The sequence below is a fragment of the Xenopus tropicalis genome, chromosome 6 (assembly GCF_000004195.4).
Source record: "Xenopus tropicalis strain Nigerian chromosome 6, UCB_Xtro_10.0, whole genome shotgun sequence".
NCBI lineage: Eukaryota > Metazoa > Chordata > Amphibia > Anura > Pipidae > Xenopus > Xenopus tropicalis.
Genome location: NC_030682.2, coordinates 115,240,077 through 115,261,493, shown reverse-complemented (window position 1 = coordinate 115,261,493; position 21,417 = coordinate 115,240,077). Strand labels below are relative to the sequence as shown.

Genomic DNA, 21,417 nt, shown 5'->3' with positions numbered 1-21,417 from the left:
CAGGAGTGCCATACCAGATATCCACATAGCTTTAGCTGGAGGGCTAAAACACATAGAGCACACTGGGAAGGAAAGATACCTGGGGGGGCACAGAACACTATAACATTACCTGCATGGAGCTGCTATATGTTGGACTAGAATAGATTGCTATTCTTACCTCTCCATCACACTGGTCATTCTGAATCCTTAGATATTGTCTAGGTTTTAAAACACTTTCAAACATATACATGGCAGAACCAATCCTATGCACTCTCCAATAGGAGTCTTCACTTTGCTTTCCAGCCCCACTGCAGAATCCACCAGGCCTTATACATAATGCCTGACTCCAGCTTGTTGTCAGTACAATTACAGCACCACTGTGGAAAATTCCCTAGGCATGAAAAGAAAATGGTAGAACAAAAGGGAAAAAATAATCGCTTTGTTTTCTTTTCCTAAAATGTTTAAAAGATTGACAAGTTGTCAGATGATTTTATTTATTCATGAAATGATTGACATTTCTGTTACTTTGTGTACTACTAATTTATCACTTTATATTCTCTTTGTGCTTTCTGCACATTATATGCACATTTATTCAATTAAATCTTTAACCCTAATTATACATAAAATGCATAAATAAATCAGCATTCTGCACAAAAACACAGACATTTAAATGTCATGTTTTTTACCAATTTAGAATATGTGGCACAGAAAGACCTAGCTAAAAAACACCAAAATATTAATTACTAATATTGTTTCCAAATCATTTCAAATACAGGTATCGGACCCCCTTATCCGGAAACCCATTATCCAGAAAGCTCCGAATTACGGAAAGCCTGTCTCCCATAGACTCCATTATAATCAAATAAATAGGATTTTTAAAATTGATTTTCTTTTTCTCTGTAATAATAAAACTGCACCTTGTATTTGACCCCAACTAAGATATAATTAATCCTTATTGGATACAAAACAATCCAATTGGATTTAATTAATGTTTTATTGTTTTTTTAGTAGACTTAAGGTATGAAGCTCCAAATTACGGAAAGACCCCTTATCCGGAATACCCTTGGTCCCGAGCATTCTGGAAAAAGGGTCCTATACCTGTATAATGTTAAGTTGATAAGTTTTCATAACATTTTTATCTTGAAGAACAAAAAGCATTGGTCTCACAGGCTGTAGATTTATGAGAGAGAAAGAGATCCCCAAATCCAACACCAATTTTTAAATGCATTGGTCCACTTTAAAGGTTTAAGCAATGCATTGGTCAGGTGATAATTTTCCCAAATGCAACCAACCAGGAGTGGGCCAGCTTGCGAAAAGAAAATGGCTAGAAGTAAAGCGTTAGGACCATCACAGGGGGGTTTAACGTGATATGGTATTGTGGCTGGGTCATTTTCTGATCATAAATTTTTTAACTGTATCCAGCATGGAACACATTTCTAATAAATAACAGGGCCACAGCTTGATCAGCTTCTTTTTTTTTTGTATGTCTGGGTTTGCAAATTGCCCAGATTACTCATACCTCAATTATACTTTACTGTTGTTTGACTTTGGAGTGCTTCCACAAGAACCTTTCCATTATTATATTTTTAGAGTTATTCCAGGGTAAGGACAAACAAACCTTTATATGGTTAGAGCCCCCCAAAACATCCCTTGAACGGTGGTCTTTTGCTCTAAAAATGGATGATGGCCTTAAAGAACTCTCCGCTATAAGTTATAAAAGGGAACAAACCACTTTTCCATAGAAATGCAAAATAACATTGAGGTTCCAGAGGTAAATGGTTAGGATCACCATATGAAGTTTACCTTGACTTGTTATGGTGGCTTTTATGGAAGTGTATTCACTTGCACAGAAAGAATTACTAATAAAACACAGTGCCAGGAAATATATGTTGATCAATCTTATTATTTTTGGTATATCTGGTTGCTTGTGAATTTTAGCTTTTAGTTACACCCAAAATGTATGCACTTGCATAGAATTAATGTCCTAAGACATAGATTCTTACTAGATTGCATAGAGATATGTACCTTCACATGCACAACGAACTCCTTGCAGATTCCTGCATATCCACCTGTGTTGCCACCAGCTGGTTCACCATCGCTATCAAAAGAAACTGTGACACCTGGCATTCTCATAGACTCCAACAAAACACAATGATTTAACTGAAGATGCACTTGCAGTTCACACAGAATTCCTGTATTGTCCTGAAAGAGTATCAGGATTAAGGTAGGATATCAGTGGTGCAAAAACTCAAACAAACATCTAGGCAGGATTTATATTCTCTTCATGAACAGAATGAAAGCTTCTAAGTCCTCATCTATCACCTGTTATGTTATTGTGGACTGTACCGCCTACATATGGATGTTTAGCTAAAATCTCTACATGTGACTAACAGCTGATGTGGGGTGTTGGCAGCTCAACAATACCAGAACACCTGAAGACTATGGAGTTTAGAACTTTTTAGATTTTCTTCAGATCGTGCTATATTTTTAGGCATGATTATTATAAGACAATTAGACTGTGTTTTGAATTAGAGATCAAACATTGTTCTCATACCATTCCAGTGACAAAGCCGCTGTCAATCGCCAAAGCAAGGTTCCTGATCTGATGACTGCTAAAAATGCAAACATTTCCTCTTTTTTTCGTCACATCAAAAAGCCCTAAAGAGATTTCAGAAAGTTCATTTTGTTGGTTAAAAAGCAAAACGTAAACCTAAAGGGAAGCAAGACCCATGATTTGAATATTCCAGAACCCCTTGCTAAAGGTGCAACTGCTTAAGTAAGTCCACACAGTGCTTGGCACATACCTATACTATGGAGTGGTGTCAAGCACACTGAATCCAAGTAATAAATATATTTTTGCAGTTGTACAAGTGATGAGCTCTAGATGGTTCCTTTCAAGGAAATTCTTGCACAAGGTTTCAGTCATTATTGCAATGCATAGACTGAGATGATAATTTCTCAGTTAATGACAGAACAAGAATTATAGCGCACCATTGCTGTTTTAAATGTATTCCCATAGGAAGCAATATAAAAAGGGAAAGACACAGCTTTAAGGTCCCATTATAAGCAGCAATCAAAAAGTCATATATATACAACAAGGAACTGAATGCTTCGCTTACTAAGAATTACCCCCAACATTTTAAACTGTATCAACAGTAAAAGGTGTGTGTTATAAATCAATTAAGGAGGATTTTTAAAAACCAAATGCACTTAATGTATTTTTCTCACTATATGCAATAGAGGATCTAGCGTTAAAGGACTCAAGGACTCACATACAGGCCCAAACTGACCTATCTATACAGTCACATATATAAACCCATACTGACCTATCTATACACTCACATACAGACCCATACTGACCTATCTATACACTCACATACAGACCCATACTGACCTATCTATACACTCACATACAGACCCATACTGACCTATCTATACACTCACATACAGACCCACACTGACCTATCTATATACTCACATACAGACCCATACTGACCTATCTATACACTCACATACAGACCCATACTGACCTATCTATACACTCACATACATAAACCCATACTGACCTATCTATCCACTCACATACAGACCCATACTGACCTATCTATACAGTCACATATATAAACCCATACTGACCTATCTATACACTCACATACAGACCCATACTGACCTATCTATACACTCACATACAGACCCATACTGACCTATCTATCCACTCACATACAGACCCATACTGACCTATCTATACACTCACATACAGACCCACACTGACCTATCTATACACTCACATACAGACCCATACTGACCTATCTATACACTCACATACAGACCCACACTGACCTATCTATATACTCACATACAGACCCATACTGACCTATCTATACACTCACATACAGACCCATACTGACCTATCTATACACTCACATACAGACCCATACTGACCTATCTATCCACTCACATACAGACCCATACTGACCTATCTATACACTCACATACATAACCCATACTGACCTATCTATACACTCACATACAGACCCATACTGACCTATCTATACACTCACATACAGACCCATACTGACCTATCTATACACTCACATACAGACCCATACTGACCTATCTATCCACTCACATACAGACCCATACTGACCTATCTATACACTCACATACAGACCCATACTGACCTATCTATCCACTCACATACAGACCCATACTGACCTATCTATACACTCACATACAGACCCATACTGACCTATCTATACACTCAACGACCAACCTATCTAACACTCAACAGACCCATACTGACCTATCTATACACTCACATACAGACCCATACTGACCTATCTATACACTCACATACAGACCCATACTGACCTATCTATACACTCACATACAGACCCATACTGACCTATCTATACACTCACATACAGACCCATACTGACCTATCTATACACTCACATACAGACCCATACTGACCTATCTATACACTCACATACAGACCCATACTGACCTATCTATACACTCACATACAGACCCATACTGACCTATATATACACTCACATAGAGACCCATACTGACCTATCTATCCACTCACATACAGACCCATACTGACCTATCTATCCACTCACATACAGACCCATACTGACCTATCTATCCACTCACATACAGACCCATACTGACCCATCTATACACTCACATACAGATCCATACTGACCTATCTATACACTCACATACATAAACCCATACTGACCTATCTATACACTCACATACAGACCCATACTGACCTATCTATACACTTACATACATAAACCTATACTGACCTATGTATACACTCACATACAGACCCATACTGACCTATCTATACACTCACATACAGACCCATACTGACCTATCTATACACTCACATACAGACCCATACTGACCTATCTATACACTCACATACAGACCCATACTGACCTATCTATACACTCACATACAGACCCATACTGACCTATCTATACACTCACATACAGACCCATACTGACCTATCTATATACTCACATACAGACCCATACTGACCTATCTATACACTCACATACAGACCCATACTGACCTATCTATACACTCACATACATAAACCATATATACCAACATCAATACTAACTTTAGATTTTAGTATCACAATAGCCTTGGATACTATGCTTGTTCAAGAACTCATCCAGGCCCCTCTTATAGGCATTAACAGAATCTGCCATTACAACATCACTAGGAAGGGCATTCCCCAACCTCACTGCCCTCACCATGAAAAACCCCTACGCTGCTTCAAATGAAAGTTCTGTTCCTCTAATCTAAAGGTAGGGGGGGCTCTGGTGTACTATCTAGGATCTGTCATTTTTGTAAGAGGACCTTGACAAATTGGCGATTTGGACAACTAAATGGCAGGTGAGATTCACTGTCAATGAGTTATGCACTCAAGATTAGAAAAAAAAGTAGTGGATATAGTCCAGTATTTAAAGGAGAACAAATTCAAGGGTATTTCTTCCCTTTTACAAAGATTGGAAGAGCCCTTTCTAAAATATGCATTGCAGCTTTGTTCTCTAGCAGTCTTAAGGGGCATTACTAAAATAAGAATTGTCCAGATGAACAGAAGTTCTCAGTTATAAAGAGAGGCTGCAATGTTGTCCTGATTCGCTTTGCAGAGCGATTTGACAAAATTAGATAACTGGGCAGCAAACTGGAAAATGAGGTTCAATGTTGACAAGTGCAAAGTTATGCACTTTGGTAGAAATAATATAAACGCAAACTATCTACTGAATGGTAGTGTGTTGGGGGTATCCTTAATGGAGAAGGATCTAGGGGTTTTTGTTGATAACAAGTTGTCTAATTCCAGGCAGTGTCATTCTGTGGCTACTAAAGCAAATAAAGTGCTGTCTTGTATAAAAAAGGGCATTGACTCAAGGGATGAGAACATAATTTTGCCCCTTTATAGGTCCCTGGTAAGGCCTCACCTTGAGTATGCAGTGCAGTTTTGGGCTCCAGTCCTTAAGAAGGATATTAATGAGCTGGAGAGAGTGCAGAGACGTGCAACTAAACTGGTAAAGGGGATGGAAGATTTAAGCTATGAGGTGAGACTGTCGAGGTTGGGGTTGTTTTCTCTGGAAAAGAGGCGCTTGCGAGGGGACATGATTACACTGGAGAAGAGACACTTACGTTCAGGATACTGTTTAGGACTTTCTGTAGGATTTGAATTTGTCCAAATACTGAACCAAACTTAATCTCATTCTCAATTTCTCAACCCTAAAAGTCAAGTGCCTTTAAAGCACTGAACAAGTGAGGGCAGTAGTTTTCAAGATTTTACTTTTTTCAATAGGTCTTATTTTTTTAATTTAGTAGAATTTTTGGTTGAATATCTGGTATCCGGCTGAGAGCTGTGGGCATGTAAAAGTCTCCCCCTGCAGCAGTTGTGATGGCAGATGTATTAGATAGCTTCAAGAAATGGATGAAAAAGATTAGTGAGGAAAATTTAGAGGCCGATTTAGATAATCTAGACGGTAGAGGGATTGGTCAGAATTTGATTTTACTACACTAAAACTACAAACTAAATATATATTTCAATGGTAAATCTTAACTTTTTTCCTCTGGTCAAATAATATGCTTCTGTGAATTTTGTTAAAAAGTTATTGTACTGATGACTATTTAAAAGTTAACTAAAGACTAATACAGAAATAAATTAGCAAGTATTTATAGTTTAACTTAATGATCTGATTAATTAGAGTGTATGACTCTTTCACAGAAAACACAGTTACCATATTTATCCTTTTTATTGCCAAGAGCATCAACTTTGCAGCCAGGTGTGAGGCGGATAAATTTCTTTGTTGTTCTGCAATAGAACTGCAGTGTATTTTCTTGCTGGTATTTCCACTTTTCTGCTTGCCACTGAATAAAAAAACATAGAAAAAAGAATAATACTACGGAAATAACCTTCATTTTCTTTGATTAACACGGTAAAACCTTTTACAAGGTAAAATGAAAACATTAACAGGATTGCTTACTATTAGTTTTCTTTTCAGTTCAAGCTCTTGGCCTGTTGAATTAAGAAATAGAATTGAGTAAATTAAATTAGATGGCTCTGCAGTGCTTAGAAGAGGAATTTTGAACATTTATGTGCACTTACTTGCTGGAAACTCCCCCTCATTGGCAACGTATAGTTGTCTTACAATTTTTCCATCTTCTTCTCCTTTATCCAGCCATCTTTGCAAGTTAAAAAACACACATTAAAATGTCAATATGGAGTATAGTCTTGAAAGCATGGCTTGATATTACAAGGATCCTCAATGTAAAGGAACTACTTAAAACGTGTCAAAATATATGTAGACTAATCAGTGCTGGGGGTATTTAACATGGCTGTGTTATCAGAGGTAATTAATACTTGTTGTACAGTAGATTTCACATATATACAGTTTAACTAAATTTCAAAGATAAATGACAAAAATTTAATGTGGTATGGTTGGTAGTTGTTGGATTTACTCAATTCATAATTTTATCACTCTTTTACAGAAAACACAGTTACCATATTTATCCTTTTTATTGCCAAGATCTTTGGAGCCAGTGATCCTGAAGAGGTCAAAACAATTTTTTACATAGTAAAATGCTTTCCAATATGCAATTATTAATTTTTTTTTAATAGTTTAAAGATATTTGTGAATGTAGTTGCAATGGAAAGCAGTATTTTTATTCCTGTTTGTTTCCTGGTTTAAACTGGACACAGAGTGGAAATATACTTCTTAAAACTTGCTCTTTATAAGAACATAAGAATTTAATACATACTATACAGTGTACATTTAGGCCCTACACATTTCATGCCCCATCTGGGCACATAATCATAGGCCTAATCGTTGGCCTGTGATTAAGGGCACAAAATGCGTAAGGCTTAAATGTACTTTGAATAGAATGTATTAAATTCTTTCATAAATAGCAAGTTTTAAGCATTATATTTCCACTCTGTGTCTGCTTTTGTGCCAGCCTGTCTCTCCCTAAGAAGATATTGTGTTACTCCCCTATGCAGAAGGTCTGGGGCTTGTGCACCTGAACGCACCGTACCAAGTGGTGAGTCTTATTTTAAGTAGAATTATTTCTGTTTGTGTATGTGTTTCCTGTTCTAACAATGTAGCCGGAGTCAGTTTTCCTCTAGTTTTTTTAATCTGCTGGCCTGCAACACTGTATTATTACACATTTTTGTTGCCTGGTATGCCTTTTGCCTGTGCTTTAATTTAGCTATGTGTTTTGTTTTACCTGGAGAAAAAAAACTTGAGAAAAAACACCCACTGAATTTGAGGTTACTGCCACACAGAGCAGTGTTTCAGCCTGCATATAAGTGCAGGCCAAGAAACTGCCCCTCCACTAGAATGGTCCCTCTAATTCCTTCTCGGCTACGTGCACAAAAAAAAATATTTTGTGCACACATTTGAAACTCATGTACACATTTTTTAAACGGTGCTCAGGTCAGAATCCAAAATTCTTTGTGTGCACCACAATCTGTTATGTGCGTTGGTCTCAAAGGTTTTATGTACGCACATGAGCATAGAGGGGACATTGCTCCATTCCTACCAACACTTTGTTGTGTCTGAATCCACTGTGTCTGCAGTCAATGCGTCAGCCTGGGTACAAATAAGCGGGGCAGATTTCAGCACAGGAACATATGATTATGCATTTTTTGCACCAAAATTTGCTCTTTGTGTCTGTATCCAGGCCCATGCACTGACTCTGGGTGCAGTTCCAATGAATAGTGGATAGGAGAGAAAGTTTCTTGGCCCCGCGCCTATAAGCACGTTGAAATACTGTTCCTTGCAGCAGTAGCAAATGCACTTAAGCATAAGAAAACAGTTGAGAAAAAGTCCACTGACTCCAATGCATTGGACAGGGGTGGTGTGAGGTGTCTAGTCAGATTGTCTAGGGCATCCGGCTAGCCTGGCACTGTTTTACACCATTTTTTTCTGGTCCTCTGAAAAATGTAATGGGGGTTCTACTGTAATAATGAGTAAATTCCAATCAATATTGTTTAATTTTCCTTTCAACAAACCTGTAACAGAAAAAAGTGTATTCCTTATCTTTTAGTAGATCGTGCACAATTATCTTCTCTAAATACCACCCCCTACCTAAAAAGAGGAAAATAAAGATTATAAATAATACTATTACACAAATTAAATGCATTGGCAATAATAGTCACTAAAATCACAAAACTATTCCCTACATTTCTTTGGTAACTAGTTTTTCTTTATTATCCTTATTACCAGACTTATTATAATTAGAGAGAAATACCAATAGATTGACAAAGCAAAATGTTGCCCTAGGTGCACAAAACAGAGTTGTCACAGCAAAACCCATAATGTTTAAAAACTGAATATAAATATGAAAATATGTCATACTCTTACTGAAAATGTATAAGCCATTTGTACCATTAATGACACGGAATGTATCAACTTGTCTGAGCTTCAGGCCCTTTCAGGCAAGTTATAATCATTTACTAAGTCAATTAACATAAATGAAGTATGCATGCAATGTTCCCTCTAAGCTGTAAGTTGTAGGCACACATACATTTTGCAGATAGAAAATTGTGAGTAAACAGATAATTTAATACCCACCATGGTAAAAGCAGCACAGAAGAAAATATTTAACCACATGCAAGGGTATATTGACTGTAAAGTGATTCTTACAGCTCCAGCCCACAGGATTGCAACCCCCCAGCCCTCTACCCATATGCTGCTAGATAAGCCAGGTTGGAGTGTTCTGGAGACTTCTGGAATAGAAGACCTGGAGGTGGGTTGAAAGGAGTTTGAAAAAAATGGATAACGTTGGCCTCCTTTGGATTGATGTGAATGTGTCAGTAACACTTTAGGAATTTGAGAGGAAGAGTGGTAATTCTATGTCATTCAAGCTGCACACTGAACTAATTCTTGTCTTGAACAATTCATCTCATAGCAAATGTCATTTAGCTGTTTCTGACAGGAGACTCTCCTAACATCGAGCAACGATTGAGTTTTCAGTGTTATTGTTAAAGTCTAGGTATATACTCAGTTCCTCTACAATCAAGCTTAGACATTTATTTTAATAGTGAATATTTGTTACCTGGCTCAAATCCATCATGACCTATGATCAGTTTGTCTATATTCCCAAGATATACCGCTTCCAAGGAGAAGACTTCAGTCTGAAAATTCACACACAATAGAATAGGCCTATTTAGCCCAATCATTAAGTATATGCTCATTCCAACAAGTCTCAGTAATACCGATAATACCAATGAAATGCAATTACCTCCTGGCTCTTGAATAAATATTCAAAGTTCATTTTGAAATCAAACTGAGTTAAGCATTTTAGATGATAGAATTTTGATGTATTTGTAATATAGACTGATAGACATGGCTGTTTAATAATAGTAATACTGGGCTATTTAAACTTCAAGCATGAAATTCTACATGTATCTTTCTCAATGACTCACTTGTCCTTTAACAAATTTGCTGGGTTTGCTTGACCTGAGCAGTTGCCGGGATCCTGTGTCACCATATTCTCCATGTAGTGAAATAAAGACATTTGCTTCGGTTCCTGCATTCCACAGATCACCAGTTACTACATGAATTTCATATTTTGTCACTAAAAAAAAAAGAAAATAATACATTTCACATTACAATAACTGCACAGCAGGCCAAGCTCTTGAGAATTTAGTCTCAGGTAATAGTTTTGTAAAATTCAATATGAAGATATCAGCTACTGCATGAAAGAATAAATATGTGATACAGTTTGTGGCCTTCTTTGTTCTTAATACAGTAAACTGCAAGTGGTAGCTCTGTAGGAGTTGAAGATCGACAACTCCCAGCACCCACCCATTGCTTGTGACTATTGATGGATGCTGGAGGCTGGCAATGCACAACTACTTGTTGAATGAGCTTACTAAAATAATATGTGTAAGAGTATATTTGGTAAAGCAACTCTTTTTCCCCCTAAGAGACCCAATACACGACATGGTGAGTGATTAAAATATGCCCTTAAAAGTTCTCTTATGTGTTCCTATGGCCTGACAGGGAAGGCTACCCTAAGGGAAGGCTTTAAGTATACTAACCCTCTGAGCATAATGGGAGGTTTTTTTATATACCATTACCCTTCAAAGTCATCTGCATAACAATACACTAAATCCTTTGCCATTTAATAACATAGCAAATACATTCTGAGTTAAGATGTTAAGATAATGCCTTTTCTTACCAATCTTATCCTGAATGCTGGGTGTATCTCAAAGGAAGCATCTAATTTATGTTCAATAAACAAGTTCATGGTTAAAAACCATTGGCACCCTTTATTTTTAGGGATGAACTTTTTCACCTGTTACTGTTTTGCATTTGTGTTTTTGAAAACACAAATGCAAAAAACACTGACCTCATTTTTATGCTTCCCAGCCCTCTCTGTCTATCTAAGGAGCTGTCCGAGCGCGACATTTGGAAGAAATTAGCAACATGGGACATTTCATTTTTCTATGAAGAACAGTTGTAGCATAGTGGTAATGAGCTTATCTAACATATAGGGCAATGTATAGGCCGGTGATTCCCAACCAGTGGCTTGTGAGTAACATGTTGCTCACCGACCCCTCTGATGTTGTTTCCAAAGGCCTCCAAGTAGGTTTTTATTTCTGAATTTTTGACTTGAAGACAAGTTTTGGCCAATCAGCAGGAAGCCGACTCATAGGGGCATACTTATTATGCTGTGTAAAAAACGGCGTGAAAATTCGCCACACATCGCCAGGCTTCGCCGTGTAAAAATGGCGTAAAAAGGCGTAAAAATGGCGTAAAATCGGCGTAATTGTTTTATGCATTTTTTCTTCCACCGGAACTTATGGAAAATAATGGCATAATATCCGGCGTCATATCCGTCGCTCAGATGGCGATCTTTTCCATTTATTTTACACAGCTTTTTACTCTGTTTTTTCGGCGAATTAGTTTTACACAGCATGATAAATACGCCCCCATAGTCTTACTAACTGAGCATGTTCACTTGGTCTGGGTGTCTGTGCAGGAGTAAGGCATTATGGGAACTTTTTTTACCCAGCTCAGCATTTTTTCTTCCTGTTTGGTTTCTGATCTTCTGAACGGGAGAAATATGGGGAGACTTAAGGGCACTATTGGGACAACTGAAGGTATGCCTGCAGCTTGAGATTAACTCTTTACTAGCCTTTCCTTCTCCTAACTGCAACTTAATTTTGCCTTTTCATTAACTTCAATATATTTGGCAAATTTCTGGCAAAGTTTCACAGTTTTTTTAATTTTTTCAGCGAATTTAAATAGGACATTTTCCCTTATCACTATTTATTTTATGTAATACAGCGTTGCAGTCAAACTCCATCACCCTTCCTCCAGGCTTTTTGGAAAGGGTGGATCTTAACAAGGCAGTCGTAATGTAACAGTGCTTTACTGATGCTTTACCGCTCACATACAGAATCTGTTATAAATATAACAGCACATATAAAATATTTATAAAAATATATTCTCATTTCTTTTTTTGTGTCACCCATTAGAGTTGCTCTAATGATCTTATTATTTGCCTCACTAAAATCTCCAGCTTTAAACTCAGTGTTAAACTAAGGGCAATCAGAAAGGAATGCACATTTACACAACGCTAACGTATTTAAATTAAGTCAAATAAATTATGGAGAATCCGGCAATCCTTCTTTAGCTTAATAAAAAGCTGTGTATGAAATGGTTCGTCTAGAGACACAAACAGACTGTAGGTGGAATGAATATTAATGAAAGTTAAAATAATTCAGTGCGTATTAGTATCAAGCACGACACTGCAGAATTAACTGTGCAGCAGGCAAGTTTATTTTAATGCAAAGTGCCACATAAAATACCCAAAACTGTGCTTTTATCTGTTAACAACAATAAGGACCATGACACGGTGCAATAAAGAATAAATCTCCGCCATAACAATAAAAAGCTGTAAATGCACTCCAAGAACAGCATCTTCTGTGGTAAAGCTAAAAGGGGAAGATTTTTGGTTAAGAATGAATCAAAGTGCTTAATAGTTCAGCACTGCACCCAGTCTACTTTATACAGAAACTCTAATAGGAGATATAATTAGTATTAGTAATAGTACAAATTCAGGTATGGGACCCCTTATCAGGAAACCCATTCTCTGTAATAATAAAACTGTTCCTTGTACTTGATCCTAACCAAGATGGATTAATTCTTATTGGAGCCAAAACAATCCTATTGGGTTTAATTACTGTTTAAATAATTTGTTTAGTAGACTTAAGGTAGGACATCCTAATTAAGGAAAGAGCCCTTATCCAGAAAAACCCCAGGTCCTGAGCATTCTGAATTATGGGTCCCATACCTATATTGTGACTGTAATGGTTTTCTGCAAAACCGTACCATTTTCTGGCTTGAGTTCAGCATTCTAAACACGGTGTATAAAAGTAAATGGGAAAGAATAGAAACACAAAGCAGTGTGTGGTTTTGTATAGTATTCATGCACAATGCTTTGTGTACTACAGTGCTACTTCCAAGGCTGCAAACTAGTGACATTTTTTCACTTTGCTGAAAAATTGTGACACTGCAGAAACTTTGCAAAATTGTAAAATTTCAGCCTCCAAGTCAAAGGGTGTTTTCTTGTCTTTTTGCATGCCAAATTTATTGGAATTAATACTAAAATAACACATCCTCTAGTGTGGATTCATAGACTATATATATATATATACAGTATATATATATATATATATATATACAGGTATCGGACCCCTTATCCGGAAACCCGTTATCCAGAAAGCTCCGAATTACGGAAAGCCCGTCTCCCATAGACTCCATTTTAATCAAATAATTCAGAATTTTAAAACTGATTTCCTTTTTCTATGTAGAAATAAAACAGAACCTTGTAATTGATCCCAACTAAGATATAATTAATCCTTATTGGATGCAAAACAGTCCTATTGGGTTTAATTAATGTTTTATTGATTTTTTAGTAGACTTAAGGTATTGAGATCCAAATTATGGAAAGACCCCTTATTCGGAATACCCTTGGTCCCGAGCATTCTGGATAATGGGTCCTATACCTGTATATATATATATATATATAAAAACAGACAATGGATGTGCTTTCCATATATTAAAAATATTCTTCTAGCAAAACCCTCCAGCTTTTCTTCCAAGCACACTGCAATGCATGAAGGGCAATGGCCGGATAACCACTGTACCTCCCCCACATTCTCTTCTTGCTCTTCCTCTTTCTTCACCCTACCATTGTGCACTTGTTTTTCCTTCCCCTTTACCATCATTTTTGTATAGTAACCCCTCAATTTAAAAGGTATTAACATGGTTCCTTCTGAATAATTGTCATTCTACGAAATTTGGGGAGAAACAAGCATATTGTTTCTTATATCTTGAGGGCTTTGAGTCTAATTATAGGTGGTGACCTACATGTTGATTCTGGTACAATCCAATATTGTATCCTATAGATTTGTTGTACACTTGGTCTGATATATTTCGGTCCTGGTTTTTCCTGTGGACAAAATAATGGGTTTGCATGGACAGCAGAATTTTTATTAAACATGGAAATGCATCCACAGGAGTGATTTTAACAAACAGGCCTTTGGAGGGATTCCAGATACTTATACTGAGCCCCTTGAAATATACCTGGACTGCATGTTAGATATCGATTACCATGCAGTATATGTGATATGGGGTGTACTAATATAGGTTCTAATTTGCAGGGAAGCAGTTACCCCTAGCAATCAAAAAGCAATTAGTTATTATCAGTCTAATAAAAGTTAGCAAATAAAAGCACAGATTTGATTGATGGTTGCTATAGGCAACTGCATTGGTTCATATTAGCACTTAGGTTAGTAAACAAGTGCCATGTTTGATAATACCTGTCACCTAGATGAAGACTATAGGCCAAAGCCAAGTATCTTTATATAGAACTCTAATCCAACAATCTTATTATTAACTAATGCTTTGCCTATATTTTTAGTCATTTACCCACTCATGTACTTGGACACATGCACATACAACAGTAAAACTTTATGAAGGATAAATTTTAAATAATCTGTCATAGATTCCTTGGGCCCGATTCACTAAAGTCCGAAATAAGGAGTGCTATTTATAGCATGCGTTAAAAATCTTATCACTTCTTATTTTTTGCTCGATTCACTAAAAGGACACTTGTCATAATTAAGAAGCGATGTTCTTGGCGTTATTTATCTTGCGACGACATATTTTCAAGCAATATATTACGCAGCGCACAAAATATTACGCAGCACGTTGCTTGAAAATATGTTGTCGCAAGATAAATAACGCCAAGAACATCGCTTCTTAATTATGACAAGTGTCCTTTTAGTGAATCGAGCGAAAAATAAGAAGTGATAAGATTTTTAACCCATGCTATAAATAGCACTCCTTATTTTGGACTTTAGTGAATCGGGCCCCTTGTCTCTTATATTTATTATCAAGGAAACCACTGGATGATATACTATCCAATATCCTTGTAGAATTCTCACCTGGAAGTTCTGTATTATAATGTTGCTTTACTGGAAACTCTCTGCAGATTTCTCCATCATCCTGGTCCTTTGAGAGCCAACGGTCAACTTTGATGCACAGTTTCTCATTTGAGATCAGGTTTAACAACTGCAACTACATTTAGAACAGCTTTCAAGAATCCATCTTTAATGTTTTATTGAACATTTCAATAGCAAATGGTCAGCCAGTTATGAAATGTAGAAATATTGGTTTATTATTCTCAGGGCAGGAACGGGGTAGGCAGAGGAGGGATGTGCCTAGGGTGCAACAGTGGAGGGAGTGCTAGGCGTATACCTCTTCTGTCACCTACTCCTAGTTCCGGTCCCCTCCCCCCAATGGCTGCACATCATTTTTCAAAGTCCCCTGTTGGCTAACGCCCTCCACACAGGCATGAAATCTAAGGTTCTATAATTATTACATGCACGTGGGTCAATTATAATTGGAAGCCAGTTAATGTTTCTGTAAGCGTTTTGCATATGAGAGGAATCCAGGTCGATCATGAGAAGAACAAACAGTACATTGCAGACAGTTGCCCAAGTTAGAATGAAGCTCAGGACCCTAGGGCTGCACAGCGCCAACATGCCACCCTGACATTCCACACAATGTCAATAGCTAAAGCATCCATTCCTTTTATGCAGTTGAGAATGCAGTTAACCAGCTATAATTTCACCAGAGCTATTCAAATATGACACAGGGGACTGAATTATGAACTGCAGCAGAACTCACTCTTGAACATTAATAAATAAGCCCCATAGTTTAAATATTCTTAAATTAAAAAAGGTGTATATATATATATATATATATTTATTTGCATTTACATTTTGCTCACAATTCTTTAAATCCTAGGAGTGCATTTTTTTGGTACTAGAACCCAGGTTTTGTTGCTGCAAATGGCGTGCACTATATGGGCTATTTTATGTATATACACACATATATATATATATATACACACAAAAAATACATCAGGACTGGCACATCCTATAAAAATAATCACAACATCAGTTTGGTACCATAACTAGTATTTCATAGGTTCACTCCAGTACCCCTTTTAAACTCTATTCAGCTGACCTTAACAACTAGGCAGAAAGCTGAATGACTGGAGGACAAATAGGACAGTGCTGTCTAATTTATTAAATTAAAATAATGCTCTTCCCCATCCCATTAGGCACTGACAGACTCTCCAAGCCTTTAAACGGTCTCTTAAAACTCACCTTTTCACCAATAACCTAAACCACCCAAATATTCACTAACCACTGGTTTTCACCCCTCACTCCGCACTTACTGTCACTTTCCGCACCTACATGAACTCCAACGCCATGCTAGTTACCCTGACCTTATGTCTCAGCCCTCCCTTTTAGAATGTAAGCTCTTGTGAGCAGGGCTCTCCCCCTAGTGTCTCCGATCCTCATCCAATGTAACTGCAAACCATTTTTGTGAATGGTTTATATGTACATGTTAACTGTCTTTTGTACCCCTCGATTATGTAAAGCACTGTGTAAATTGATGGCGCTATATAAATAATAATAATAATAATACAGGGGGGGTCTATGGAGCCTTTGAGCAGACTGGGGGCGACATGTAGGAGATGACCTAATTATCAGGATAAGTAATACTAAAGAAACAATAAATCCGCTTTTAGCCTGGCTACCACATAGCATACTAAATTTCAGAATAGAGCAAAGGATTGTAGGCTGTTTGGGTTCCAGCACTGGTGTTCAGTCTCGGGTTCTCACTGTGGCCTGCGTCAATTTGTGCAGCAAACTTATGCCTAAAGAATAATTTCAAAGAAATGGTCCATTGCTCCCATTTCTAAATTACCCCTAATGTGTCTCTTAAAGAAAAATTCAATACAATTTATTGTTCAGAAAAGTTTACTAGGCACTCATAGACCCATATGACAATTTCAAATTAATTTACCTCTTGTAAGTGCCATGATGGTGATTCTCCAGAATTGTTGTGGCCAATACGTATTTTGAATATTTCTCCTATATCTCCAAATGTAACCTGCTCAGGCCAAAAACAGACACTGAATTACTAGTTTATGTAAAAGTGAGTATTAAAGGCAATCCGTATATAAATAGATTTTGAATTAATTTAATGCAGTACAATTAAAAATAATAGTACAATACTCTTAAATACTGAATTATACAATTAGGACATTGTGGCCATTTACTTTATTCCTGGGCACAAAGTGCTAGGCACCCCCCTCCCTTGTGCCCCAGAGTAAGCTTCCTACATTCCTGCCCTTGCATAACCCTCTTGGAAGGAGCACTACCTAAAGAAGGCAAAACCCTATTCAAGAAGGTCAGAGACCTGCCAATACATTGCCAATACAGGAAATGCAGAACACAGTGTGCAAAGTGCAAATAAATGCAGACTTTGTTTTGCTTTTTGAGCACTGCATTGTAAATTACCCCTTATAGTATACATTAGGCCATAATGAATTCAGTGAGAAATAATTCAAATTTAATTCCAGATTTCTCTATAGACTTGTATTGAATTTTCATGAGATAAACCATGAGATAAAGTTTTCTCATTCGAACACAATAGCTTTCAGTACAAATACAATGTTGTAGCTTCTTTATCCAAGGTACATTTACATTCAATACTGTAAATATGAAATAGTTTTTGAAATACATAAATCTTTACATACATCAAAATCATCCTCGTTACCACTTTGAAAGACATCTTCCTTATCGTTACTAAGAAAAATTGGTTGAGAAGCTCTTCTGTTTCCGTAGAAGATAACGTACACTTGGGAAGTGGATCCAGCAGAGGGTATGTCACTAGTTAAGATGGACACTCTCCATTTTCCGTCTGATTAAAGAAGCAATAAAGAGATACAATGCAATGTAATTTCATCTGCAAATTAAATCGATTCAGAAATACATTTTCACCTCAGCAGATTGCTTCAAATAGGCAGTAACAGAATCAAACCAACAAAAAACAATTGTATGGTTTAAAATTGTCTCTATTTCAAAATTCTGTAACATTGATGGTAGATTTTGAGAATGTGTGCTTAATGTGCTGTTTAACAACCAATGATAAACTAATTCAAATAACATTGTACATGAAGAGAAAGCAACCTAGAAGAGGATAGGATTCATATAGCCTGGCACAGTGTAGCAAACCCTACCTGGCCACCATCCTCTGCCCCATGCAACAATAGAGGGAGCAGACTCTGTGGTCATGGCCTCCCTGCCCCCCCCCCTGCCCCCAAACCACAGGATCTGCTTCCCCTATTGTTATGCACACAATGAACTATGTAAGTTAATTTCATATAACTATGTAAGTTAATTTCAGACAAGATCAAGCAGGAGACTGTGATACTGTCTCTCTGGCTGGCTTTAGAAAGTACATTTTGTATTTATCTGTCATTTTGTCATGCAGACACACTTACTGACCAAGACTACACGTTAAAGGGGACCTATCACCCTAAGAAATAATTTCTTTCTATTGTGTTTGTCAAGCAAAACAAACTTACACTATATAAATAATACAAATCTTGTTTCCTCGAGTCTTGAAATTCACAATCATAGCAAGCTGCCATTTTGAGGGCACTGTTATTAAGGCAAATTTTGTATCACCCCCAAATCTTGTCTATGTGCCAGAATGGGGGACCTGATGTCCATACCCATGCACTGGCTACACAATTAGATGGTGAGGAGGCACCGGGACAGTAAGTGCTGAATGGAAAGTGAAATAATTTTCTGACCCACCTCTATGCCTAAGGCACAGAGGTGGGGCAGACAATATATGATTGACAGCTGTAATTTTTAAATGCTTTTATAATGTGCATGGATGTGTTAATAAAAACAGAAATTTAGGTTTCATGTTTGATTTGAAAATATCTTTTATTATACAGCTTCTTATATCTGGGCTTAAGGCCAATATCTAGATAAATAGAAGCCTCTACGACCACACGTCTTCATACATCTATATACTTCTACAGCAATTGTGTATTCACTGGGCATGCAGAGCTTTGTATTTAGCATGTTCACTCTTACTTGGGTTCTTTTATAGGTATTTTTTTCTAGTACAGGTAACATATGGAGTTTGCGCTGTCTGTTTCTAGTTTAATGAGGTTTGACTTCTTTGGACTAGGAGAATATGATGGATTCTAACACTTTATTCATATGGTATAACACTTTAATACATTCTACCAATACTAAAGCATAGTTACATACTTACGGTGGATTAAAAAAAAAAAAAGTCCATCAAGTTCAACCCTTCTAAACAAACCCCAGTGCACACACATAGATCCATACTGATCCATACTGACCTATCTATACACTCACATACAGACCCATACTGACCTATCTATACACTCACATACAGACCCATACTGACCTATCTATACACTCACATACAGACCCATACTGACCTATCTATACACTCACCTACAGACCCATACTGACCTATATCTATACACTCACATACAGACCCATACTGACCTATCTATACACTCACATACAGACCCATACTGACCTATCTATCCATACAGACCCATACTGACCTATCTATACACTCACATACAGACCCATACTGACCTATCTATACACTCACATACAGACCCATACTGACCTATCTATACACTCACATACAGTACATAGACTATATATACCAACATCAAAACTACTGTAATTTTAGATTTTAGGATCACAATAGCCTTGGATATTATGATTTTTCATAATAGGAAGGGCGTTTCACAACGTCACTGAGGTTGAAAGTTCCGTTCCTCTGATCTAAAAGGGCGGCCTCTGGTGCACTGATCCATTTTATGGGAAAAAGGAACACCCCCTATCTTTCTAAAATTCCCTCTAATGTACTTGTATAGAGTAATTATGTCCCCTCACAAGCGCCTGTTTTTCCAAAAGAAAACATACTCAAGGTGAGGCCTTACCAGGGACCTATAAAGGGGCAAAATTATGTTTTCATCCTTCCTGGAGTTAGTGCCCTTTTTTTATTCAAGACAGCATTTTATTTGCTTTAGTAGCCATGGAATGAGACTGCCTAGATTTAGACAACTTGTTACCAACAAAAATCCTTGGGGGGGACCTTCTGAATAAAGGATCCCCCAACACATTAATATTTAGTGTGTAACTCGCATTTATATTATTTCTACCAAATTGCATAACTTTTCAACACTGAACCTTATTTTCCATTTTGCTGCCCAGTCTAATATTTTCAAATCGCTCTGCAAAATGGCAGCATCCTGCATGGAACTTGTAGTTTTGCAATTTAGTATTATCAGCAAAAATTGAAACAGTTCTTTCAATGCCCACCTCCAGGTCATTAATAAACAAATTAAAAATCAAAGGACCAAGGGCTGAGCCCTGTGGTACTTCACTAACAACACTGGTCCATTTAGAAAATGTCAATCTATTATTTAGCCAGTTCTCTATCCAAGTACAAATTTTATGTTTCAGACCAATATTCCTCAATTTTATCATTAACTTCCTGTGCGGTACTGTATGTATCAAATGCTTTAGCAAAGTCCAAGTAGATAACATCCACTGCTACCCCAGAGTCTAAGTTCCTGCTCACCTCCTCATAAAAGGCAATTAAAACCATGGGGGAGCCTTTACTGTTAAAATGTGGTTGATCTCTAACCTTTATTTGATTTGTACCATATAATATGTATCACAGAGTTATCTACTCTACAATATAGTGACCCCTGTTGTACTTCACTAACAACACTGGTGCATTTAGAAAAAGTTAATCTACTCTTTAGCCAGTTCTCCATCCAAATACAAATTTTATGTTTCAGGCCAATATTCCTCAATTTTATCATTAACATTTCTGTGCGGTACTGCATGAAATGCTTTAGCAAAGTCAACGTACATAACATCCACTGCTACCCCAAGTTCCTACTCACTTCCTCCTTAAAATGCGATTGATCTTGAGCCCT

The 21,417-nt window shown here is 37.1% G+C and overlaps 1 protein-coding gene across 1 annotated transcript in view; it reads right to left on the bottom strand.

Moving 5' to 3' along the window:
* The window catches only part of rp1 (RP1, axonemal microtubule associated), a 178,552-nt gene that overhangs the window by 140,776 nt on the left and 16,359 nt on the right, over positions 1–21,417 (bottom strand). The window contains exons 3-14 of the mRNA XM_031904600.1: positions 18,160–18,323; positions 17,424–17,510; positions 15,488–15,620; positions 10,451–10,602; positions 10,081–10,159; positions 9,035–9,110; positions 7,130–7,206; positions 7,008–7,039; positions 6,762–6,891; positions 2,534–2,637; positions 2,005–2,181; positions 158–370 (exon numbers count right to left, since the gene is read on the bottom strand). Of these exons, the coding sequence (XP_031760460.1) occupies positions 158–370; positions 2,005–2,181; positions 2,534–2,637; positions 6,762–6,891; positions 7,008–7,039; positions 7,130–7,206; positions 9,035–9,110; positions 10,081–10,159; positions 10,451–10,602; positions 15,488–15,620; positions 17,424–17,510; positions 18,160–18,323 (1,424 nt within the window). The remainder of the gene's footprint in view (positions 1–157; positions 371–2,004; positions 2,182–2,533; positions 2,638–6,761; positions 6,892–7,007; positions 7,040–7,129; positions 7,207–9,034; positions 9,111–10,080; positions 10,160–10,450; positions 10,603–15,487; positions 15,621–17,423; positions 17,511–18,159; positions 18,324–21,417) is intronic.